At 32.1% G+C, this 23,932-nt stretch overlaps 6 protein-coding genes across 6 annotated transcripts; 2 read left to right on the top strand and 4 right to left on the bottom strand.

Moving 5' to 3' along the window:
- Positions 1-102: 102 nt before the first annotated feature.
- Positions 103-2,258, bottom strand: LOC149518971 (pathogenesis-related protein 1C-like). The gene has a single exon (XM_089761357.1). It carries the CDS (start codon positions 1,666-1,668, stop codon positions 1,189-1,191), a length of 480 nt encoding a protein of 159 aa, XP_089617483.1. The 5' UTR covers positions 1,669-2,258; the 3' UTR covers positions 103-1,188.
- A 3,473-nt stretch (positions 2,259-5,731) lies between these two features.
- Positions 5,732-8,653, top strand: LOC149518970 (DUF21 domain-containing protein At2g14520-like). The gene is made up of 14 exons (XM_089760431.1): positions 5,732-5,909; positions 6,411-6,529; positions 6,654-6,737; positions 6,859-6,914; positions 6,994-7,000; positions 7,042-7,155; positions 7,277-7,383; positions 7,460-7,557; positions 7,677-7,806; positions 7,874-7,988; positions 8,116-8,169; positions 8,282-8,364; positions 8,481-8,561; positions 8,641-8,653. Exons 1-14 carry the CDS (start codon positions 5,732-5,734, stop codon positions 8,651-8,653), a joined length of 1,239 nt encoding a protein of 412 aa, XP_089616557.1.
- Positions 8,376-11,267, bottom strand: LOC149518969 (putative E3 ubiquitin-protein ligase ARI2). Its single transcript, XM_089761353.1, has 5 exons — positions 11,004-11,267; positions 10,358-10,390; positions 9,980-10,262; positions 9,272-9,752; positions 8,376-8,934 (listed from the first exon to the last, which is right to left on the bottom strand). Exons 1-5 carry the CDS (start codon positions 11,124-11,126, stop codon positions 8,658-8,660), a joined length of 1,197 nt encoding a protein of 398 aa, XP_089617479.1. The 5' UTR covers positions 11,127-11,267; the 3' UTR covers positions 8,376-8,657.
- Positions 11,268-12,513: 1,246 nt separating this feature from the next.
- LOC149518968 (pathogenesis-related protein 1C-like) lies at positions 12,514-13,684 on the bottom strand. The gene has a single exon (XM_089761354.1). The coding sequence runs from the start codon at positions 13,273-13,275 to the stop codon at positions 12,796-12,798; it is 480 nt and encodes a 159-aa protein (XP_089617480.1). The 5' UTR covers positions 13,276-13,684; the 3' UTR covers positions 12,514-12,795.
- A 3,644-nt stretch (positions 13,685-17,328) lies between these two features.
- On the top strand, positions 17,329-20,250 carry LOC149518967 (DUF21 domain-containing protein At2g14520-like). Its single transcript, XM_089760430.1, has 14 exons — positions 17,329-17,506; positions 18,008-18,126; positions 18,251-18,334; positions 18,456-18,511; positions 18,591-18,597; positions 18,639-18,752; positions 18,874-18,980; positions 19,057-19,154; positions 19,274-19,403; positions 19,471-19,585; positions 19,713-19,766; positions 19,879-19,961; positions 20,078-20,158; positions 20,238-20,250. Exons 1-14 carry the CDS (start codon positions 17,329-17,331, stop codon positions 20,248-20,250), a joined length of 1,239 nt encoding a protein of 412 aa, XP_089616556.1.
- On the bottom strand, positions 19,973-22,861 carry LOC149518966 (putative E3 ubiquitin-protein ligase ARI2). Its single transcript, XM_089761351.1, has 5 exons — positions 22,601-22,861; positions 21,955-21,987; positions 21,577-21,859; positions 20,869-21,349; positions 19,973-20,531 (listed from the first exon to the last, which is right to left on the bottom strand). The coding sequence occupies exons 1-5, from the start codon at positions 22,721-22,723 to the stop codon at positions 20,255-20,257; spliced, it is 1,197 nt and encodes a 398-aa protein (XP_089617477.1). The 5' UTR covers positions 22,724-22,861; the 3' UTR covers positions 19,973-20,254.
- Positions 22,862-23,932: the final 1,071 nt, after the last annotated feature.

Below are 23,932 nucleotides of genomic sequence, written 5' to 3'. Positions count from 1 at the left end.
ATCCCCAGTCCGCAACGCTCGGGCACCGGTTGTCTTGTCCTGCAGCTAAACACACAGATGGGAAGCACAAGCATCATCTACTTCGCCTTAGGTAACATGCTTCTTTTTTTGTTTCATCGAATGTAAATTTCTGCTAACTTGATTTTTATCCACTGAAATTTCATCATCTGACTGTGTTTTGTTTTTGGGGTTTTTACCTGTACAACAGAATCTGCACTTCTTTTTTGTAATACAAGGAACTCATTATCTGAATCCTATAAACCTGATCCTACCAAGAAACCCAGTATCACTCTTATTCCTAAAAGCCAAGTTATACTATTTCCCATCTTTGTGCCGTTTGATTTTTTTTTTTTTTTTGGTTAGAAGTACTTATATGGAAATTTCTGCTGAAGTTTGTAATTATACAAAGCTGTTTAAAGAATCTGAAACTGATAGTATGTAATTTGTGGAAATGGGATTATGATCATTGTTTGAGCCTTGAGGTTCTATTTTTGGTATTTCGGTTACGAAACATAGTTGCCAATTTCTGAAACTATCAGAAATCCAACATCTCTAGAGAAAATTGTTTCTTGGGAATTAGAAGCTTCTGCTGAGTGCTGAAATCTTCTTTCTGAATGTTGCCGTTTTGGGAAAAGTGAAAGATTTCCTGGGAGTCATGGCAGAAGCTAATAAAAGGCTTGAGCTTGACACAAAGGTTTGTTTTTTATTCTTAGTCAAATTTTGCTCATCAGTATGTGCTCTTTTTAAATTTCTAATCCATCTCAAAATGTAGATTAATTCTCAAAGTATTTGATATTGAAGTATTCAATGGGAATGAATCTGAAGTTATTGAAATGGTAACTTTGCAGTTGGATTCTCTCTTTCTCGGATTGTGCAAATTGTGTGGTCTGTGAGTTTGTTGTAATTTTTGGTTGCATATTATACGACAGGATTTGATGCTGGCTGTACCTGATCTTCACACCCGTGGCTCTGGCTGCTGCTGAATCTGCTATAGCTGGTAATCAGCCAGCAATTAGTGTAGATGGTTGTAGGTAGTGGAACAGAATCAGATGATAGCAGTGATGATAGTGATCGGAAAGCGACAATGATGTTAATGATGATAACGAAAATATGAAAATTATATTTTATATACGGTATTTTAAATGACATGATAAAAATTACTAGGTACTCATTTGATAGTTAGAAGTTTTAAAAAGGTGTCTCCCCGAAGGCGTTGCCAGGAGGGTCATAGTTGCAAGTGATGAAAGTTCCTCCATTAGCACACCTTACCTTTGCGCACCCTACATGGACCGAGTTGCGCCAAACCACCTGAGTATAATGGGCACAAATCTGGCCTGAAGCGCAACTATTTGAGCGGCCATCATAATAGACCTTCTCACCAACCCACATTTTGACTGCATCTGCGATCGAAAGGTCACCACTACCCCATGCAATGTTCTCCCCATATTGACCCCCAGAATGAACAAGATCACAGTCCCCAATTCTTTGATCGGCATAGTTTTGCGCATAGGCTGCCACTTGGTCATCCCAAGTCAATGCCTCAACGTTCACGTCAGCACGAACTTCATTTTGAGGATCCAAGAATTCTTTTTTCAAGCTTTGGGCGAAACAAGGCAAAGCAAAGGATGAGACTAAAGCAACTGCTAATGCAATTCTGTGCCAAGCCATTTTGGTTTCTAGCTGGGTTCTCAAAGGTAAAGGCAATGGTGATTGATGAAGAATGAGAAATTTGTGAAGGCTATTTATAACAAGTTGGAAATAGGTAATATTAAGCGAAATTTGCTCAAAGCAACGAATTCAGATAAGAATTCATAACAGTTTAATAAAACAGATTTGTTCAAAGCAACTTTCCGAAAGTCTGGCCAGACTAATTTTAGAACATGTTTGCATCTTTTCTGTAATTTTTTTTCTATATATGATCAATCATATAAAAGGTAAATAACTATAAAAAATTTTGGTCTCCAAATTTCTAGAAAATTGACAACTGTTTATGTTGTTTTTGTTAGGTAATCATTTTTTTTAAACCTTAATTTTTTAAAACACATAATTAAATAATAAGATGTTATACATCAGCTTTTATTTTATTTTTCTTGATTTAGAAGGGAACATAGCCCTTAAAAAGAAAATTCTTAACTCAGAAATCAAAATTTTTATATTCTCATAAAATTTCCTTAATCACTAGACAAATGTCGATTTTTAATTTTAAGACTGTTAAGATGGATTACAATAAGATCATTTCACATATTTGTATTTCTTGGTAAGCACCAATGCATCTGTTCTGAATGTTGAAATTCTGATATAATTATATATAAAAATTATGAAATATAAAATATAAAATTTAATTTAATTAATTTGTATAATTATTTTAATTTTTTTTTTTTATAAATTTAAAATAGAAATATAAATACTTATAAATATTTTTTATTTTTAAATTGGGACTGCTTATATAAAAAATTGTGAAACATAAGATTCCACTCCGAGATTACGACATGGCCAGCAAGTTTCATGCGGATCATGCTTACGTCTGCCCGCATGAGTTGTTATTTTTTAAGAAAAAAAAAACTTATTTACTTCTTGTAATTTTAAAATAATGTACGTGACAAAGCCAAGGCGCAGTCAATAAAAAGTTCACTGGAATAATATTTTAACTTTTGCTGTATATATTATTTTATTGAAAAAAATTATGTTAAATACTTAAATCCAAAAATCTAAATTTAAAAAACTATAAAATATATTATTTCATGTTTTCATTAAAAAGTTAATATATATAAAAAAAATCAATAAACAAATTAAATTAATAATAAATCAATCAATAAGCAAAATCATCATTTGATGAAACTTTAACATATAAACTTAAAAGTTTGAAGGCTTCCTTTTTATTATTGAAAAAAATTTCACCAGAAACTAAATAATATTTTCAAATAAATAAAAATTAAAGATTAATTTATGATAATATATTTGAAAATAAATCACATTTTACACGTTAATGGAATATTTTTATTAGTGATCAAATTATATCAAATAAAAAATTTATAATCATATATAAATATAAATTATAAATATAAGACTTTTTAAAAAAAAAATTACTATTTTTTTTTATATTTTTATAAATTTTAGTGTGATTAATATTAGTAAATTACAGAAAATTTATTAAAATACACCTATATTAAATTAAGTTTTTTGATGTGGCTATGGACCTGGCTTGGTCTCAGGCTGATCTCATCTCAGGTAGAATTTTGAAGATATTTGTCCAATATTGCAAAAGTAGACATTTTTGTCTCAATTGCAAGCCGTTAAAAGCCTTAAAAACGATCCAACATTTATCTACTAATAATGATTACTGTCGGTGAGTGTCTAACAAATTTGGCGTTATAAAATACTAAAATTTATATAAAAATTATATGTTATCATTTTTATTAATATAAAAAATAAAATATATATTTTTTTATTTTATTAAAATTATATACAATTATTATTAAAATTTTAAATTAAATTATTTTTATATTATATTTATATCTTATGATCGTATTATATTTTAAATTATCAAATTTAATATTTAATTTAGTTTAGTGTAATTTGACATTTGTCTTGAGCGGTCAAGCCTTCTTCTTTAGATCATTTGCCTGTAGCATCAGGATTTGACAATGGTATTTTTAAAAGTGGATCTCTCAAAGATAATTTAACTGCAAATATAAATTGAGTATGGATCGTTAAATTAGCGGTGCCAAATAATATGGTCCAAAAAAAAACGTAGCATTTGGATGTTGCAGATCAAGGAGACAACGACGTCGGCGAAGAACAACCTAATGGATTAGAATTGGTTGTGACCACAACATTAGGTAATCACTACAAGAAGAACCGCCCTACAGAAAGTGAAAAGGCATGCAAATGCAGTTGTAATTGCTGCAGATTGATCGCATAGGGCTGGTCCGCTATGTATGTAGTCAATGGTGACTATTCTACGATCAAATTGTTACGGCTACGAAAATTCAAATCTGTTACGGCTATTTTATGGTTTAAAAGATAAAATAAATATTGTCCCAAATCGTGATCATATTTTTTCTTGTTCATAAATTCGCTTTGAGTTCTCCATTTTCACTATATATATATATAAATACTTTAGCATAAAATATTGCGTTAAGTCTTTATTGATGATTAAACACTCATTTTAAACGTATAAAACATTTATTTTATTTGAAAAATTAATTGAAGTAATAGTACATTTTATTGATGATGAATGATATGTTAAAATTTATCTTAAATTTCATAATTTCATATTGAAAGTTAATGAATTTTTAAGTTTGTCTTGTATCTCACATCAAGAATTTAATAAAAGTATAAATGATTTCACCCTATAAATAGGATATTTTAGATTTTGTTTGATAATCTCATATAGTTAGACACCAAAAAAATAGTTATGAGAATAAACTATTAAAATAATGTAATTGAATTTTGGATTAAGTTTTAAGTAGAGAGTTTTTGAAAACTTTTCTCATTTTAAAAATTTTATAATTTTAAAAATTTATTTGTTAGTAAATTAAATTTAAAATAAATCATTTTCAATTAAATCGAACAAAATATATTTGTGTTTGATTTAAACTTGTTATTTTATTTGTAAGTACTACACTTGTGTGTGTTGAATTTTCCCAATATGATAATATTCAACAAACAAATATTTGACTTACCAAATTGCATTACGATTAAGAAGAAAAAACAATTAAAAGTGCACAAATATATAAAATCAATAATAAAAAAAAAACTTAACAGATTAAAATATATAGAATTTAATTTTACAAGTTGAAAGCCAGTTCGTCGAAATTGTGATTTGCACGTGAAGAAGAGCAAGCAAAATCCAATTACATGAAGAAGGGTAAGCAACTGTTTAATTTTAGTGTTAAACTACATGAAAAAATTTTAAGTAGATAACAGCTGGAGTTGCGCAAAATCCTACTCTTTGTTATATTTAAATATATATAAAATTATTGAATAATAATTTATAATAATACGATGAAAACGATATATTTTTTATGATGTCTTATCTGATTATAATAATAAGTTGAGAGACAATTAACGATAAAAAAGATAAGATACGATGATTTGTATATTTATATAATATAAAATATTAAAATTTATATTTTTATATTATATTTTTATACGTAAATTATATATTATAATTTATATCAATATAAAAATATAAAAAATATTTTTTATTTTATTAAATTTATATATAATAATTATTATAATTTTAAATTATATTATTTTTATATTTTATTATTATAATTTTAAATCGGATTATTTTTATATTTCATTTTTATGTTGTGTTAGGGGTGTAGATTTCTTTCATAATGTGATCTGATCGTGATAATAAACCAATAATTAGTTGGGGTTTCGGCATCGTTTCAGATAATCAAAAGAGTTTTTGGACAACAAATCTAACGGACAAATAAAAAATTATTTTTTCCAAGACAAAATCTTGGTAAATCACAAGCTTTGATTAAAAATTGCATGCTAATACAAACAATAGATGATCATAGAACACGAAAAACAATAAGCTCAAAACTCACAACCGTATAGATTGGAACCGCATATGTTTGTGTTTCCAATTCAATCACAAAGTATAAGCTAGTAATACTTGTCACTGTCCAACCGGACCCAAACTCAAAGCTTCTCTTTTTACGCCAAATCGGCAGCTTTCTTCTGTTTCTTTTCTGGGTTTGTGACGTTGGCTTGAATGGCGGTGGAGTACAGATGTTGCGAGACGGATTTCTTTATTCACATAGTGATAATAGTGTCGTTGGTGATGTTTGCCGGTTTGATGTCGGGCCTTACTTTGGGCCTTATGTCGTTAAGTCTCGTTGATCTTGAGGTTATTGCCAAGTCTGGCACTCCTAAGGATCGTAAACATGCCGGTATTTCTTCATTTAATCTATTTCTTCTTTTTATTTTTTAGAAACGAGTTTAATGCGTTTTTTCTTTTTGTTTTTTTAATTAAGGAAAGAAAATAAATGGATCAAAGTGTTATCTTTTATGGTGTTGGTGATGGCAATGGTGTGGATGCCTTAGCTTTACTTGAAGTCTTTGCTTTATTTGATTGATAGATAACAAATGAACTAAAATCATGAATTGAATGATAGAATCTTTACTTTTTGCCCGAGGTTGATGTAAATTTATCCGTTTTCCTGGCTAATTTAACTTGTTCTTTGAAATTTATGGTTCATAAATATATATTTTTTGAAGAAACCAAGGGAATGAAAGAACAAAATCTATGGATTTTAATCAATAAGGTTTTTATAGCAAAGAAAACTTTGTTCCTGAAATGCAGCAAATTTGGAAGGATAGACATGCAAATTACATGACAAAACCAAATGGTGATCCTATAATTTAGTGATGGTTAATGAAATTATTGTCAGATATTGCTTTATATACTGCATGTTCGATATTCAGATTAAATGCTGCCCGTGCCAACTTTAATTCTTGTTTGGAACCGCAAAGATATTGCCGGTTGTCCAAAAACAGCATTTGTTGCTTTGTACGCTACTTATATGCAATGCTGCTGCAATGGAGGTATATATTATAGATACATCTTCAACAGGTGATCCGGTTACATGTGTTGGAAAATGTTAATGTTTTGGAACTTTTGTTACTTTTATCAGGCACTTCCTATTTTCCTTGATGGTCTGGTGTCAGCTGGGGGTGCTATCCTGATTTCGGTGACCTTGATTCTTCTGTTTGGTGAGGTGAGAATCCACCTTAGATTATTTGAATTGAAGCACTTTTGAATTCAGCGCAAGTAGACATCCTTGTTGAACCATGAACATGACATTTTGTGATCTGACCCTTTTGATTTGTGTCACTCAGATACCGTTTGCTAAAATTTTGGCTGAGCAACTTTTCCCGGAAGGTTCCAGCAATTGGTTTTAAAAATTGTTTTCCAACTGTTCCGGCTTAAGACTTGCTCTTGGAAAGTGAAATTACATATAGCTGCATTAAAAGGCAGCAAGTTCTATGCATTTCCTAATTACATTTTAATTGTATTTGCAGATAATACCACAATCTGTTTGTTCTCGATATGGTTTGGCAATTGGTGCAACAGTGGCTCCAATCGTTCAACTTCTTGTTTGGATCTGTTTTCCTGTTGCCTACCCGATAAGCAAGGTGATGAATGTTGCTAAAAGCACACACCATTAATGCGCTTTTAACAATGAGAAAGACAATTAAGCTTGTAAATTCCTGCAAATAGCTGTCTTGACTGTAAAATATCTTATGTGTTTTTCAGCTGTTAGACTTTCTGCTGGGCCATGGACATGTAGCACTTTTTCGAAGGGCTGAGTTGAAAACCTTAGTAAATTTGCATGGGAACGAGGTGTGCTTAACTGCCTCTTAGTATTTCGAGAAACATTGCGTAAAAGGATTTTAGTGTTCCCTTTAGTTGTGTACATCACTTTGTACTGTAACTTAGTTGTTTTAACTTGGCTGTTTTTATTGAATCAATGCTTGTTTTGATCATTGATTTCACCTGCCATGCCATTAATTTGTTGCAGTTGTTAGTTTGCCCCCGTAAAATTATTGATGTCTCTTTGCTTTCTGAATCGAAATGCCTTCTTTCATATCTTCTTTCTTTTGTCATAACTCTTAGATTTACTAACCTTTTATGGACTTCTATTTGGCTGGAAAAGGTGGAGAACTGACGCATGATGAGACAACAATTATCGCTGGAGCGCTTGAGCTCAGCGAGAAAACAGCTAAAGATGCCATGACTCCTATATCTGACACATTTGCAATTGATATTAACGCCAAGCTTGACAGGTATATTTTCTGTAAATTATTAATAAAGATAGCATTTTCTTCTCTTTTTCAATTTTCATTAGATTAGCTACCATTACATGCTTGCTATGGATAGGGAGTTGATGAGTTTAATTTTGGAGAAAGGACATAGCAGAGTGCCCGTTTATTATGAGCAGCCTACAAACATAATTGGACTCATTCTGGTAATCATATTTCTTTGGCTACAACTAATGTTAATTACAGTTTGTGGAGTGTTATTCTGTGCTTATTTTCCGCTTTCCCTCCTTCAAATTGATTCGTTTTAAAATAAAATTTTGAAACTGGATAAAGCTCTGTGATATGTCGAGCTTTCCAGTTTATGATGCTAATGGTTGCATGAATCATGTTACTTTTTAGACTTTTTCCTATTCCTTATGGTGTTTCTTTTTTTTTTATTTTTTTATTTTATGGGTGTTAATTGAGTACTCACTAAACCATTTATCTTTTAATTTTAAAGGTCAAGAATATATTGACAATTCACCCTGAAGATGAAGTACCTGTGAAGAGTGTTACTATACGAAGGATTCAAGGTATCTTATGGCAAATGATACTCTCTAAAAATGGATAACTTGTTTTTGCATCATTCTGCAAAGTATTCACTGCTTACCCCTTTACTCATTGGTTGATCCTATATATTTTATGTTTACATGTTATAGGGTTCAAGAAACATTGCCATTGTATGATATATTAAATGAATTTCAGAAAGGTCATAGCCACATGGCCGTCGTTGTAAGACGGTGCAACAAGACAGATCAGCCTTCTTCTAGTAACTCTGCTGGGAGTAAGTGTCGGCCTCTTATCGTCATATTCTCTCAGAATTTCCACTTAAACCTTTACTTAGCTGACCATAGAAACATATTTAAGATGCAAATTCTTTGTTTATGCCTGGCTGAAATTGACACCTTCTCCAGTTTAGTCTCCTTGAGTTTACTCTCAAGCTTAAAGGAATCTTTACGAGCTTTATAACGGTTGTGATAATGCATATACCGATAGAGATCTCGCTTTGCTCGTTCAGTCTTTTTCTCACGATCTTCTTTGTATCGACCACAGCTGTGACCAGCAATTCTTGACCAAGTATGGTCCCGCCCAGTAGCTCCACCACACAGCCAACTGCATCAGTTGAAAAGAGAGAAAATGTGATAAAAAAAATAAAATCTCCAGTAATTCATATTCCGCAGCATGTAAATCATGTAAACAAGCGAAATAATACCAGTACTTGGTCCAATATTATTAAAAATAAATAAATTGACACAGAAAAGAGGGAAAAAAAGTCACTTATGCTCTTGTTGAGGTGGCAGCTTGTGCAAGTTCAAAAGTTTTTATTTGAAATGAACAGTTATGCCAGAATCGAACACTTGATTCGTGAGAAGTACTTGTCACAACAATGACATTAGGACAGCTTTCAAAAAATTTGCAAACTGCAATTAACATAAAACGAAATCCTCACCAAAATGCTTGTCCACAGATACAGCTCACAAGATTACATCCACCATTCTTCTCCACAGGTTTGTGACACTTTGGACAAGGCTTTGTATGAATAGTGATCCAATTGACCGTTTCTGATTCATCTCGGCACTTCTTGGTCCAAAGCCCCCACATCATACATGAACATGGCGAGTGTGCTTCTGATAAGCAACTGAAACAAAACTGTACACCACAAGAACACTCTACCTCACAAAATTCATCATCCTCAACGCGTATTGCATTCCCACAATGAGGAGTACTAGGACACCATTTAACCATTCTATTATCTTCGATGTATGACTCAAGAAGAAAACGATCAAATTTCTCCGCTAGATCAGGATGCTTTTTACCAACTAGATTTCTAACAACAGCTTCATCACAAATAGCGATGCACTTGTGTGCCACGCACCTAATGCGCCTACTTTGACCCTCATTTATTTTCACAACAAAATGCTCTGTCCAACCTGGAAAACGAAGAGTGAAATACATCAACTCAAAAGACTAAAACGTGCAAGCTGTTACAACTTCAATAACTTTGTGCACATGTCATCATATGAGTTCTAAGTTGATACCTAAGGGTCAATTTCAGGAGTTTTCAGCATTGTGTACATGCTGATGTTACGTGGTTATGTGATACATCATACATAGGGATGCTTCAAGAAAAAAAGTGCAGACTAAGAAGGGTGCTTACAGTCATTGCAAAAGGTATGGCCACAGTCCATTTTTGTCATCTTATCACTAGGTAACTCTTCTATGCGTATGTCACACATTGCTGTAGATGAAGATGATACTGGTGTTCCTGTATCCTCACTCTCAACAACAGAAACACCTGCTTCAGAAAACAAGTCTGCTTTTCCCTTCTCCACAAGTACGACAAGCAACTTCTCAACATCCCATCGGTAATGAATTAGTAAAGTCCGAGCATGGTGCTCCCTAAGAGATAGCATGTCCATTACTCTCCGTAAATCCTCCCTCTACCCAAAAAACCAAAACAATCAATTCAATCCTATAAAATAAAACATGAATGCATGGGAAACCCGAATAAAAGGGAAAGGAAATAAATTTTTACCTGTGCAGCTAAAAGTGATTCTTTTGTAATAACCTGCGTAGTGCCAAAAAGAGTCACAAAAAAACTATACCCATTCTTCAAATTAAGTATAACTAGGGACCAAAAAGAAGAGAAAGATAAGAATTAATAGAAACTATGCATCTTGTTCTTCTTTACTACGATTTCCCGTGAAGATTAAAGCTTAAAGTTTTCCTATGTTCTGAGAGGGAAAAGCTTCAATGCACACACAATGCCATTTAGTATAACAAAAGCACAAAACACAAGCAACATCAGGTAGAAAAAATTCATCAAATTCGATGACCACCAGCTCCTCTGCCTATGAAATTAAAGAATTCCCTGATGAGCATACAAAAACCACACCCACACAATAGAACCCCAAAGCTGCTTCAAATTACTCTATCCCCTCAAAATCCACAAACCCAGAAAGGAAACAATAAAAGAAAACATTTCTTTCTCAGTCATTTACCGGTAATCCACAACTAATTCAAACCCCAAAACACTCTTTAATAAGGGAAAGACCAAAAACACCAAGCTCTACACTGAAACAAAAAAAAAAAAACCAAAAACCAAGAATTGGGAATCAATGACAATTAAAACAAGAAACTGAATTCCGAAGAAGCCAAACGAGAGAGAAACAAAATTTGACCTTGGTAGTGGGACCCTTCGAAGGGGGCCACTGTAAATCCGAGTCCTCATTCTCGAGCCCGTCGAGGGAGTCTCGATCGGACGAATAGTAGTAATCCTCATCGCTGCTCGAGCAATCCTCCATCGACCAATCGATCAATCAAAAAAATTCCAATTTATTTATAATAATAATTATTATTATTATTCTTATACAATATCTCAAAACACAAAAAAAAAAAAAAAAAAAAAATTAAAGCAAATTCACGTAACGATCATAAACAATCATTTATGAAGATGAATTTGTTGAAATTTTGAACCGATCGGTGGAAACCGAAACGATTCATCTCCGGCTAAAATTATAGTATTTATTTATTCTTCGCCGGCGAAAAGAGTACGAGAAGAAGAAGCCTTTTGTTGGAAAACGAAGTTTGTAAGAGACGACTAATATAATTAATGTTTTTCTTTTTCTTTTTTTATGTATTTGATAATTTGTGAGAGCTACCGTAGGCTGCAGCAAATAAATGTACACTGAAGAAGGAGAAAACGCTGTCATTTCATTTTTGTCCTTTTAATTTCCTTTTTAATTTTGGAATGTAATAATATGGCCAATTTTCTTACCATCCCCTGTCCGCAAAGCTCGGGCACCGGTTGTCTTGTCCTGCAGCTAAACACACGGATGGGAAGCACAAGCATCCTCTACTTCGCCTTAGGTAACATACTTCTTTTTTTGTTTCATCGAATGTAAATTTCTGCTAACTTGATTTCTATCCATTGAAATTTCATCATCTGACTGTGTTTTGTTTTTGAGATTTTTACCTGTACAACAGAATCTGCACTTCTTTTTTGTAGCACAAGGCACTGGTTATCTGAATCCTATAAACCTGATCCTACCAAGAAACCCAGTGTCACTCTTATTCCTAAAAGCCAAGTTATACTATTTCCCATCTTTGTGCTATTTGATTTGATTTTTTTTTTTTTTTTTGGGTTAGAAGTACTTATCTGGAAATTTCTGCTGAAGTTTGTAATTATAAAAAGCTGTTTAAAGAATCTGAAACTGATAGTATGTAATTTGTGGAAATGGGATTATGATCATTGTTTGAGCCTTGAGGTTCTATTTTTGGTATTTCGGTTACGAAACATAATTGCCAATTTCTGAAACTATCAGAAATCCAACATCTCTAGAGAAAATTGTTTCTTGGGAATTAGAAGCTTCTGCTGAGTGCTGAAATCTTCTTTCTGAATGTTGCCGTTTTGGGAAAAGTGAAAGATTTCCTGGGAGTCATGGCAGAAGCTAATAAAAGGCTTGAGCTTGACACAAAGGTTTGTTTTTTATTCTTAGTCAAATTTTGCTCATCAGTATGTGCTCTTTTTAAATTTCTAATCCATCTCAAAATGTAGATTAATTCTCAAAGTATTTGATATTGAAGTATTCAATGGGAATGAATCTGAAGTTATTGAAATGGTAACTTTGCAGTTGGATTCTCTCTTTCTCGGATTGTGCAAATTGTGTGGTCTATGAGTTTGTTGTAATTTTTGGTTGCATATTATACGACAGGATTTGATGCTGGCTGTACCTGATCTTCACACCCGTGGCTCTGGCTGCTGCTGAATCTGCTATAGCTGGTAATCAGCCAGCAATTAGTGTAGATGGTTGTAGGTAGTGGAACAGAATCAGATGATAGCAGTGATGATAGTGATCGGAAAGCGACAATGATGTTAATGATGATAACGAAAATATGAAAATTATATTTTATATACGGTATTTTAAATGACATGATAAAAATTACTAGGTACTCATTTGATAGTTAGAAGTTTTAAAAAGGTGTCTCCCCGAAGGCGTTGCCAGGAGGGTCATAGTTGCAAGTGATGAAAGTTCCTCCATTAGCACACCTTACCTTTGCGCACCCTACATGGACCGAGTTGCGCCAAACCACCTGAGTATAATGGGCACAAATCTGGCCTGAAGCGCAACTATTTGAGCGGCCATCATAATAGACCTTCTCACCAACCCACATTTTGACTGCATCTGCGATCGAAAGGTCACCACTACCCCATGCAATGTTCTCCCCATATTGACCCCCAGAATGAACAAGATCACAGTCCCCAATTCTTTGATCGGCATAGTTTTGCGCATAGGCTGCCACTTGGTCATCCCAAGTCAATGCCTCAACGTTCACGTCAGCACGAACTTCATTTTGAGGATCCAAGAATTCTTTTTTCAAGCTTTGGGCGAAACAAGGCAAAGCAAAGGATGAGACTAAAGCAACTGCTAATGCAATTCTGTGCCAAGCCATTTTGGTTTCTAGCTGGGTTCTCAAAGGTAAAGGCAATGGTGATTGATGAAGAATGAGAAATTTGTGAAGGCTATTTATAACAAGTTGGAAATAGGTAATATTAAGCGAAATTTGCTCAAAGCAACGAATTCAGATAAGAATTCATAACAGTTTAATAAAACAGATTTGTTCAAAGCAACTTTCCGAAAGTCTGGCCAGACTAATTTTAGAACATGTTTGCATCTTTTCTGTAATTTTTTTTCTATATATGATCAATCATATAAAAGGTAAATAACTATAAAAAATTTTGGTCTCCAAATTTCTAGAAAATTGACAACTGTTTATGTTGTTTTTGTTAGGTAATCATTTTTTTTAAACCTTAATTTTTTAAAACACATAATTAAATAATAAGATGTTATACATCAGCTTTTATTTTATTTTTCTTGATTTAGAAGGGAACATAGCGAAAATTCTTAACTCAGAAATCAAAATTTTTATATTCTCATAAAATTTCCTTAATCACTAGACAAATGTCGATTTTTAATTTTAAGACTGTTAAGATGGATTACAATAAGATCATTTCACATATTTGTATTTCTTGGTAAGCACCAATGCATCTGTTCTGAATGTTGAAATTCTGATATAATTATATATAAAAATTATGAAATATAAAATATAAAATTTAATTTAATTAATTTGTATAATTATTTTAATTTTTTTTTTTATAAATTTAAAATAGAAATATAAATACTTATAAATATTTTTTATTTTTAAATTGGGACTGCTTATATAAAAAATTGTGAAACATAAGATTCCACTCCGAGATTACGACATGGCCAGCAAGTTTCATGCGGATCATGCTTACGTCTGCCCGCATGAGTTGTTATTTTTTAAGAAAAAAAAAACTTATTTACTTCTTGTAATTTTAAAATAATGTACGTGACAAAGCCAAGGCGCAGTCAATAAAAAGTTCACTGGAATAATATTTTAACTTTTGCTGTATATATTATTTTATTGAAAAAAATTATGTTAAATACTTAAATCCAAAAATCTAAATTTAAAAAACTATAAAATATATTATTTCATGTTTTCATTAAAAAGTTAATATATATAAAAAAAATCAATAAACAAATTAAATTAATAATAAATCAATCAATAAGCAAAATCATCATTTGATGAAACTTTAACATATAAACTTAAAAGTTTGAAGGCTTCCTTTTTATTATTGAAAAAAATTTCACCAGAAACTAAATAATATTTTCAAATAAATAAAAATTAAAGATTAATTTATGATAATATATTTGAAAATAAATCACATTTTACACGTTAATGGAATATTTTTATTAGTGATCAAATTATATCAAATAAAAAATTTATAATCATATATAAATATAAATTATAAATATAAGACTTTTTTAAAAAATAATTACTATTTTTTTTTATATTTTTATAAATTTTAGTGTGATTAATATTAGTAAATTACAGAAAATTTATTAAAATACACCTATATTAAATTAAGTTTTTTGATGTGGCTATGGACCTGGCTTGGTCTCAGGCTGATCTCATCTCAGGTAGAATTTTGAAGATGTTTGTCCAATATTGCAAAAGTAGACATTTTTGTCTCAATTGCAAGCCGTTAAAAGCCTTAAAAACGATCCAACATTTATCTACTAATAATGATTACTGTCGGTGAGTGTCTAACAAATTTGGCGTTATAAAATACTAAAATTTATATAAAAATTATATGTTATCATTTTTATTAATATAAAAAATAAAATATATATTTTTTTATTTTATTAAAATTATATACAATTATTATTAAAATTTTAAATTAAATTATTTTTATATTATATTTATATCTTATGATCGTATTATATTTTAAATTATCAAATTTAATATTTAATTTAGTTTAGTGTAATTTGACATTTGTCTTGAGCGGTCAAGCCTTCTTCTTTAGATCATTTGCCTGTAGCATCAGGATTTGACAATGGTATTTTTAAAAGTGGATCTCTCAAAGATAATTTAACTGCAAATATAAATTGAGTATGGATCGTTAAATTAGCGGTGCCAAATAATATGGTCCAAAAAAAAACGTAGCATTTGGATGTTGCAGATCAAGGAGACAACGACGTCGGCGAAGAACAACCTAATGGATTAGAATTGGTTGTGACCACAACATTAGGTAATCACTACAAGAAGAACCGCCCTACAGAAAGTGAAAAGGCATGCAAATGCAGTTGTAATTGCTGCAGATTGATCGCATAGGGCTGGTCCGCTATGTATGTAGTCAATGGTGACTATTCTACGATCAAATTGTTACGGCTACGAAAATTCAAATCTGTTACGGCTATTTTATGGTTTAAAAGATAAAATAAATATTGTCCCAAATCGTGATCATATTTTTTCTTGTTCATAAATTCGCTTTGAGTTCTCCATTTTCACTATATATATATATAAATACTTTAGCATAAAATATTGCGTTAAGTCTTTATTGATGATTAAACACTCATTTTAAACGTATAAAACATTTATTTTATTTGAAAAATTAATTGAAGTAATAGTACATTTTATTGATGATGAATGATATGTTAAAATTTATCTTAAATTTCATAATTTCATATTGAAAGTTAATGAATTTTTAAGTTTGTCTTGTATCTCACATCAAGAATTTAATAAAAGTATAAATGATTTCACCCTATAAATAGGATATTTTAGATTTGGTTTGATAATCTCATATAGTTAGACACCAAAAAAATAGTTATGAGAATAAACTATTAAAATAATGTAATTGAATTTTGGATTAAGTTTTAAGTAGAGAGTTTTTGAAAACTTTTCTCATTTTAAAAATTTTATAATTTTAAAAATTTATTTGTTAGTAAATTAAATTTAAAATAAATCATTTTCAATTAAATCGAACAAAATATATTTGTGTTTGATTTAAACTTGTTATTTTATTTGTAAGTACTACACTTGTGTGTGTTGAATTTTCCCAATATGATAATATTCAACAAACAAATATTTGACTTACCAAATTGCATTACGATTAAGAAGAAAAAACAATTAAAAGTGCACAAATATATAAAATCAATAATAAAAAAAAAACTTAACAGATTAAAATATATAGAATTTAATTTTACAAGTTGAAAGCCAGTTCGTCGAAATTGTGATTTGCACGTGAAGAAGAGCAAGCAAAATCCAATTACATGAAGAAGGGTAAGCAACTGTTTAATTTTAGTGTTAAACTACATGAAAAAATTTTAAGTAGATAACAGCTGGAGTTGCGCAAAATCCTACTCTTTGTTATATTTAAATATATATAAAATTATTGAATAATAATTTATAATAATACGATGAAAACGATATATTTTTTATGATGTCTTATCTGATTATAATAATAAGTTGAGAGACAATTAACGATAAAAAAGATAAGATACGATGATTTGTATATTTATATAATATAAAATATTAAAATTTATATTTTTATATTATATTTTTATACGTAAATTATATATTATAATTTATATCAATATAAAAATATAAAAAATATTTTTTATTTTATTAAATTTATATATAATAATTATTATAATTTTAAATTATATTATTTTTATATTTTATTATTATAATTTTAAATCGGATTATTTTTATATTTCATTTTTATGTTGTGTTAGGGGTGTAGATTTCTTTCATAATGTGATCTGATCGTGATAATAAACCAATAATTAGTTGGGGTTTCGGCATCGTTTCAGATAATCAAAAGAGTTTTTGGACAACAAATCTAACGGACAAATAAAAAATTATTTTTTCCAAGACAAAATCTTGGTAAATCACAAGCTTTGATTAAAAATTGCATGCTAATACAAACAATAGATGATCATAGAACACGAAAAACAATAAGCTCAAAACTCACAACCGTATAGATTGGAACCGCATATGTTTGTGTTTCCAATTCAATCACAAAGTATAAGCTAGTAATACTTGTCACTGTCCAACCGGACCCAAACTCAAAGCTTCTCTTTTTACGCCAAATCGGCAGCTTTCTTCTGTTTCTTTTCTGGGTTTGTGACGTTGGCTTGAATGGCGGTGGAGTACAGATGTTGCGAGACGGATTTCTTTATTCACATAGTGATAATAGTGTCGTTGGTGATGTTTGCCGGTTTGATGTCGGGCCTTACTTTGGGCCTTATGTCGTTAAGTCTCGTTGATCTTGAGGTTATTGCCAAGTCTGGCACTCCTAAGGATCGTAAACATGCCGGTATTTCTTCATTTAATCTATTTCTTCTTTTTATTTTTTAGAAACGAGTTTAATGCGTTTTTTCTTTTTGTTTTTTTAATTAAGGAAAGAAAATAAATGGATCAAAGTGTTATCTTTTATGGTGTTGGTGATGGCAATGGTGTGGATGCCTTAGCTTTACTTGAAGTCTTTGCTTTATTTGATTGATAGATAACAAATGAACTAAAATCATGAATTGAATGATAGAATCTTTACTTTTTGCCCGAGGTTGATGTAAATTTATCCGTTTTCCTGGCTAATTTAACTTGTTCTTTGAAATTTATGGTTCATAAATATATATTTTTTGAAGAAACCAAGGGAATGAAAGAACAAAATCTATGGATTTTAATCAATAAGGTTTTTATAGCAAAGAAAACTTTGTTCCTGAAATGCAGCAAATTTGGAAGGATAGACATGCAAATTACATGACAAAACCAAATGGTGATCCTATAATTTAGTGATGGTTAATGAAATTATTGTCAGATATTGCTTTATATACTGCATGTTCGATATTCAGATTAAATGCTGCCCGTGCCAACTTTAATTCTTGTTTGGAACCGCAAAGATATTGCCGGTTGTCCAAAAACAGCATTTGTTGCTTTGTACGCTACTTATATGCAATGCTGCTGCAATGGAGGTATATATTATAGATACATCTTCAACAGGTGATCCGGTTACATGTGTTGGAAAATGTTAATGTTTTGGAACTTTTGTTACTTTTATCAGGCACTTCCTATTTTCCTTGATGGTCTGGTGTCAGCTGGGGGTGCTATCCTGATTTCGGTGACCTTGATTCTTCTGTTTGGTGAGGTGAGAATCCACCTTAGATTATTTGAATTGAAGCACTTTTGAATTCAGCGCAAGTAGACATCCTTGTTGAACCATGAACATGACATTTTGTGATCTGACCCTTTTGATTTGTGTCACTCAGATACCGTTTGCTAAAATTTTGGCTGAGCAACTTTTCCCGGAAGGTTCCAGCAATTGGTTTTAAAAATTGTTTTCCAACTGTTCCGGCTTAAGACTTGCTCTTGGAAAGTGAAATTACATATAGCTGCATTAAAAGGCAGCAAGTTCTATGCATTTCCTAATTACATTTTAATTGTATTTGCAGATAATACCACAATCTGTTTGTTCTCGATATGGTTTGGCAATTGGTGCAACAGTGGCTCCAATCGTTCAACTTCTTGTTTGGATCTGTTTTCCTGTTGCCTACCCGATAAGCAAGGTGATGAATGTTGCTAAAAGCACACACCATTAATGCGCTTTTAACAATGAGAAAGACAATTAAGCTTGTAAATTCCTGCAAATAGCTGTCTTGACTGTAAAATATCTTATGTGATTTTCAGCTGTTAGACTTTCTGCTGGGCCATGGACATGTAGCACTTTTTCGAAGGGCTGAGTTGAAAACCTTAGTAAATTTGCATGGGAACGAGGTGTGCTTAACTGCCTCTTAGTATTTCGAGAAACATTGCGTAAAAGGATTTTAGTGTTCCCTTTAGTTGTGTACATCACTTTGTACTGTAACTTAGTTGTTTTAACTTGGCTGTTTTTATTGAATCAATGCTTGTTTTGATCATTGATTTCACCTGCCATGCCATTAATTTGTTGCAGTTGTTAGTTTGCCCCCGTAAAATTATTGATGTCTCTTTGCTTTCTGAATCGAAATGCCTTCTTTCATATCTTCTTTCTTTTGTCATAACTCTTAGATTTACTAACCTTTTATGGACTTCTATTTGGCTGGAAAAGGTGGAGAACTGACGCATGATGAGACAACAATTATCGCTGGAGCGCTTGAGCTCAGCGAGAAAACAGCTAAAGATGCCATGACTCCTATATCTGACACATTTGCAATTGATATTAACGCCAAGCTTGACAGGTATATTTTCTGTAAATTATTAATAAAGATAGCATTTTCTTCTCTTTTTCAATTTTCATTAGATTAGCTACCATTACATGCTTGCTATGGATAGGGAGTTGATGAGTTTAATTTTGGAGAAAGGACATAGCAGAGTGCCCGTTTATTATGAGCAGCCTACAAACATAATTGGACTCATTCTGGTAATCATATTTCTTTGGCTACAACTAATGTTAATTACAGTTTGTGGAGTGTTATTCTGTGCTTATTTTCCGCTTTCCCTCCTTCAAATTGATTCGTTTTAAAATAAAATTTTGAAACTGGATAAAGCTCTGTGATATGTCGAGCTTTCCAGTTTATGATGCTAATGGTTGCATGAATCATGTTACTTTTTAGACTTTTTCCTATTCCTTATGGTGTTTCTTTTTTTTTTATTTTTTTATTTTATGGGTGTTAATTGAGTACTCACTAAACCATTTATCTTTTAATTTTAAAGGTCAAGAATATATTGACAATTCACCCTGAAGATGAAGTACCTGTGAAGAGTGTTACTATACGAAGGATTCAAGGTATCTTATGGCAAATGATACTCTCTAAAAATGGATAACTTGTTTTTGCATCATTCTGCAAAGTATTCACTGCTTACCCCTTTACTCATTGGTTGATCCTATATATTTTATGTTTACATGTTATAGGGTTCAAGAAACATTGCCATTGTATGATATATTAAATGAATTTCAGAAAGGTCATAGCCACATGGCCGTCGTTGTAAGACGGTGCAACAAGACAGATCAGCCTTCTTCTAGTAACTCTGCTGGGAGTAAGTGTCGGCCTCTTATCGTCATATTCTCTCAGAATTTCCACTTAAACCTTTACTTAGCTGACCATAGAAACATATTTAAGATGCAAATTCTTTGTTTATGCCTGGCTGAAATTGACACCTTCTCCAGTTTAGTCTCCTTGAGTTTACTCTCAAGCTTAAAGGAATCTTTACGAGCTTTATAACGGTTGTGATAATGCATATACCGATAGAGATCTCGCTTTGCTCGTTCAGTCTTTTTCTCACGATCTTCTTTGTATCGACCACAGCTGTGACCAGCAATTCTTGACCAAGTATGGTCCCGCCCAGTAGCTCCACCACACAGCCAACTGCATCAGTTGAAAAGAGAGAAAATGTGATAAAAAAAATAAAATCTCCAGTAATTCATATTCCGCAGCATGTAAATCATGTAAACAAGCGAAATAATACCAGTACTTGGTCCAATATTATTAAAAATAAATAAATTGACACAGAAAAGAGGGAAAAAAAGTCACTTATGCTCTTGTTGAGGTGGCAGCTTGTGCAAGTTCAAAAGTTTTTATTTGAAATGAACAGTTATGCCAGAATCGAACACTTGATTCGTGAGAAGTACTTGTCACAACAATGACATTAGGACAGCTTTCAAAAAATTTGCAAACTGCAATTAACATAAAACGAAATCCTCACCAAAATGCTTGTCCACAGATACAGCTCACAAGATTACATCCACCATTCTTCTCCACAGGTTTGTGACACTTTGGACAAGGCTTTGTATGAATAGTGATCCAATTGACCGTTTCTGATTCATCTCGGCACTTCTTGGTCCAAAGCCCCCACATCATACATGAACATGGCGAGTGTGCTTCTGATAAGCAACTGAAACAAAACTGTACACCACAAGAACACTCTACCTCACAAAATTCATCATCCTCAACGCGTATTGCATTCCCACAATGAGGAGTACTAGGACACCATTTAACCATTCTATTATCTTCGATGTATGACTCAAGAAGAAAACGATCAAATTTCTCCGCTAGATCAGGATGCTTTTTACCAACTAGATTTCTAACAACAGCTTCATCACAAATAGCGATGCACTTGTGTGCCACGCACCTAATGCGCCTACTTTGACCCTCATTTATTTTCACAACAAAATGCTCTGTCCAACCTGGAAAACGAAGAGTGAAATACATCAACTCAAAAGACTAAAACGTGCAAGCTGTTACAACTTCAATAACTTTGTGCACATGTCATCATATGAGTTCTAAGTTGATACCTAAGGGTCAATTTCAGGAGTTTTCAGCATTGTGTACATGCTGATGTTACGTGGTTATGTGATACATCATACATAGGGATGCTTCAAGAAAAAAAGTGCAGACTAAGAAGGGTGCTTACAGTCATTGCAAAAGGTATGGCCACAGTCCATTTTTGTCATCTTATCACTAGGTAACTCTTCTATGCGTATGTCACACATTGCTGTAGATGAAGATGATACTGGTGTTCCTGTATCCTCACTCTCAACAACAGAAACACCTGCTTCAGAAAACAAGTCTGCTTTTCCCTTCTCCACAAGTACGACAAGCAACTTCTCAACATCCCATCGGTAATGAATTAGTAAAGTCCGAGCATGGTGCTCCCTAAGAGATAGCATGTCCATTACTCTCCGTAAATCCTCCCTCTACCCAAAAAACCAAAACAATCAATTCAATCCTATAAAATAAAACATGAATGCATGGGAAACCCGAATAAAAGGGAAAGGAAATAAATTTTTACCTGTGCAGCTAAAAGTGATTCTTTTGTAATAACCTGCGTAGTGCCAAAAAGAGTCACAAAAAAACTATACCCATTCTTCAAATTAAGTATAACTAGGGACCAAAAAGAAGAGAAAGATAAGAATTAATAGAAACTATGCATCTTGTTCTTCTTTACTACGATTTCCCGTGAAGATTAAAGCTTAAAGTTTTCCTATGTTCTGAGAGGGAAAAGCTTCAATGCACACACAATGCCATTTAGTATAACAAAAGCACAAAACACAAGCAACATCAGGTAGAAAAAATTCATCAAATTCGATGACCACCAGCTCCTCTGCCTATGAAATTAAAGAATTCCCTGATGAGCATACAAAAACCACACCCACACAATAGAACCCCAAAGCTGCTTCAAATTACTCTATCCCCTCAAAATCCACAAACCCAGAAAGGAAACAATAAAAGAAAACATTTCTTTCTCAGTCATTTACCGGTAATCCACAACTAATTCAAACCCCAAAACACTCTTTAATAAGGGAAAGACCAAAAACACCAAGCTCTACACTGAAACAAAAAAAAAAAAACCAAAAACCAAGAATTGGGAATCAATGACAATTAAAACAAGAAACTGAATTCCGAAGAAGCCAAACGAGAGAGAAACAAAATTTGACCTTGGTAGTGGGACCCTTCGAAGGGGGCCACTGTAAATCCGAGTCCTCATTCTCGAGCCCGTCGAGGGAGTCTCGATCGGACGAATAGTAGTAATCCTCATCGCTGCTCGAGCAATCCTCCATCGACCAATCGATCAATCAAAAAAATTCCAATTTATTTATAATAATAATTATTATTATTATTCTTATACAATATCTCAAAACACAAAAAAAAAAAAAAAAAAAATTAAAGCAAATTCACGTAACGATCATAAACAATCATTTATGAAGATGAATTTGTTGAAATTTTGAACCGATCGGTGGAAACCGAAACGATTCATCTCCGGCTAAAATTATAGTATTTATTTATTCTTCGCCGGCGAAAAGAGTACGAGAAGAAGAAGCCTTTTGTTGGAAAACGAAGTTTGTAAGAGACGACTAATATAATTAATGTTTTTCTTTTTCTTTTTTTATGTATTTGATAATTTGTGAGAGCTACCGTAGGCTGCAGCAAATAAATGTACACTGAAGAAGGAGAAAACGCTGTCATTTCATTTTTGTCCTTTTAATTTCCTTTTTAATTTTGGAATGTAATAATATGGCCAATTTTCTTACCATCCCCTGTCCGCAAAGCTCGGGCACCGGTTGTCTTGTCCTGCAGCTAAACACACGGATGGGAAGCACAAGCATCCTCTACTTCGCCTTAGGTAACATACTTCTTTTTTTGTTTCATCGAATGTAAATTTCTGCTAACTTGATTTCTATCCATTGAAATTTCATCATCTGACTGTGTTTTGTTTTTGAGATTTTTACCTGTACAACAGAATCTGCACTTCTTTTTTGTAGCACAAGGCACTGGTTATCTGAATCCTATAAACCTGATCCTACCAAGAAACCCAGTGTCACTCTTATTCCTAAAAGCCAAGTTATACTATTTCCCATCTTTGTGCTATTTGATTTGATTTTTTTTTTTTTTTTTGGGTTAGAAGTACTTATCTGGAAATTTCTGCTGAAGTTTGTAATTATAAAAAGCTGTTTAAAGAATCTGAAACTGATAGTATGTAATTTGTGGAAATGGGATTATGATCATTGTTTGAGCCTTGAGGTTCTATTTTTGGTATTTCGGTTACGAAACATAATTGCCAATTTCTGAAACTATCAGAAATCCAACATCTCTAGAGAAAATTGTTTCTTGGGAATTAGAAGCTTCTGCTGAGTGCTGAAATCTTCTTTCTGAATGTTGCCGTTTTGGGAAAAGTGAAAGATTTCCTGGGAGTCATGGCAGAAGCTAATAAAAGGCTTGAGCTTGACACAAAGGTTTGTTTTTTATTCTTAGTCAAATTTTGCTCATCA

Source organism: Durio zibethinus, chromosome 5 (assembly GCF_047325235.1).
Source record: "Durio zibethinus cultivar Kanyao isolate XHJ-2024 chromosome 5, ASM4732523v1, whole genome shotgun sequence".
Taxonomy (NCBI): Eukaryota; Viridiplantae; Streptophyta; class Magnoliopsida; order Malvales; family Malvaceae; genus Durio; species Durio zibethinus.
Note: the sequence above shows the minus strand (reverse complement) of the source record. Positions and strands in the feature narration are given on the sequence as shown.

Coding starts and splice junctions, on each gene's coding strand:
- LOC149518971 (XM_089761357.1), bottom strand. CDS start 1,668: ATGGCTTGGCACAGAATTGCATTAGCAGTTGCTTTAGTCTCATCCTTT.
- LOC149518970 (XM_089760431.1), top strand. CDS start 5,732: ATGGCGGTGGAGTACAGATGTTGCGAGACGGATTTCTTTATTCACATA. Junction 7,384..7,459: donor GTGTGCTTAACTGCCTCTTA/GTATTTCGAGAA, acceptor ACTGTAACTTAG/TTGTTTTAACTTGGCTGTTT. Junction 8,170..8,281: donor CTAATGGTTGCATGAATCAT/GTTACTTTTTAG, acceptor TTAATTTTAAAG/GTCAAGAATATATTGACAAT.
- LOC149518969 (XM_089761353.1), bottom strand. CDS start 11,126: ATGGAGGATTGCTCGAGCAGCGATGAGGATTACTACTATTCGTCCGAT. Junction 10,263..10,357: donor AATCACTTTTAGCTGCACAG/GTAAAAATTTAT, acceptor TTTTTTGGGTAG/AGGGAGGATTTACGGAGAGT. Junction 8,935..9,271: donor ATCTGTGGACAAGCATTTTG/GTGAGGATTTCG, acceptor CAACTGATGCAG/TTGGCTGTGTGGTGGAGCTA.
- LOC149518968 (XM_089761354.1), bottom strand. CDS start 13,275: ATGGCTTGGCACAGAATTGCATTAGCAGTTGCTTTAGTCTCATCCTTT.
- LOC149518967 (XM_089760430.1), top strand. CDS start 17,329: ATGGCGGTGGAGTACAGATGTTGCGAGACGGATTTCTTTATTCACATA. Junction 17,507..18,007: donor TAAGGATCGTAAACATGCCG/GTATTTCTTCAT, acceptor AATTATTGTCAG/ATATTGCTTTATATACTGCA. Junction 19,962..20,077: donor AGGATTCAAGGTATCTTATG/GCAAATGATACT, acceptor TACATGTTATAG/GGTTCAAGAAACATTGCCAT.
- LOC149518966 (XM_089761351.1), bottom strand. CDS start 22,723: ATGGAGGATTGCTCGAGCAGCGATGAGGATTACTACTATTCGTCCGAT. Junction 21,988..22,600: donor CGAAGGGTCCCACTACCAAG/GTCAAATTTTGT, acceptor GGCACTACGCAG/GTTATTACAAAAGAATCACT. Junction 21,350..21,576: donor CCATACCTTTTGCAATGACT/GTAAGCACCCTT, acceptor TTCGTTTTCCAG/GTTGGACAGAGCATTTTGTT.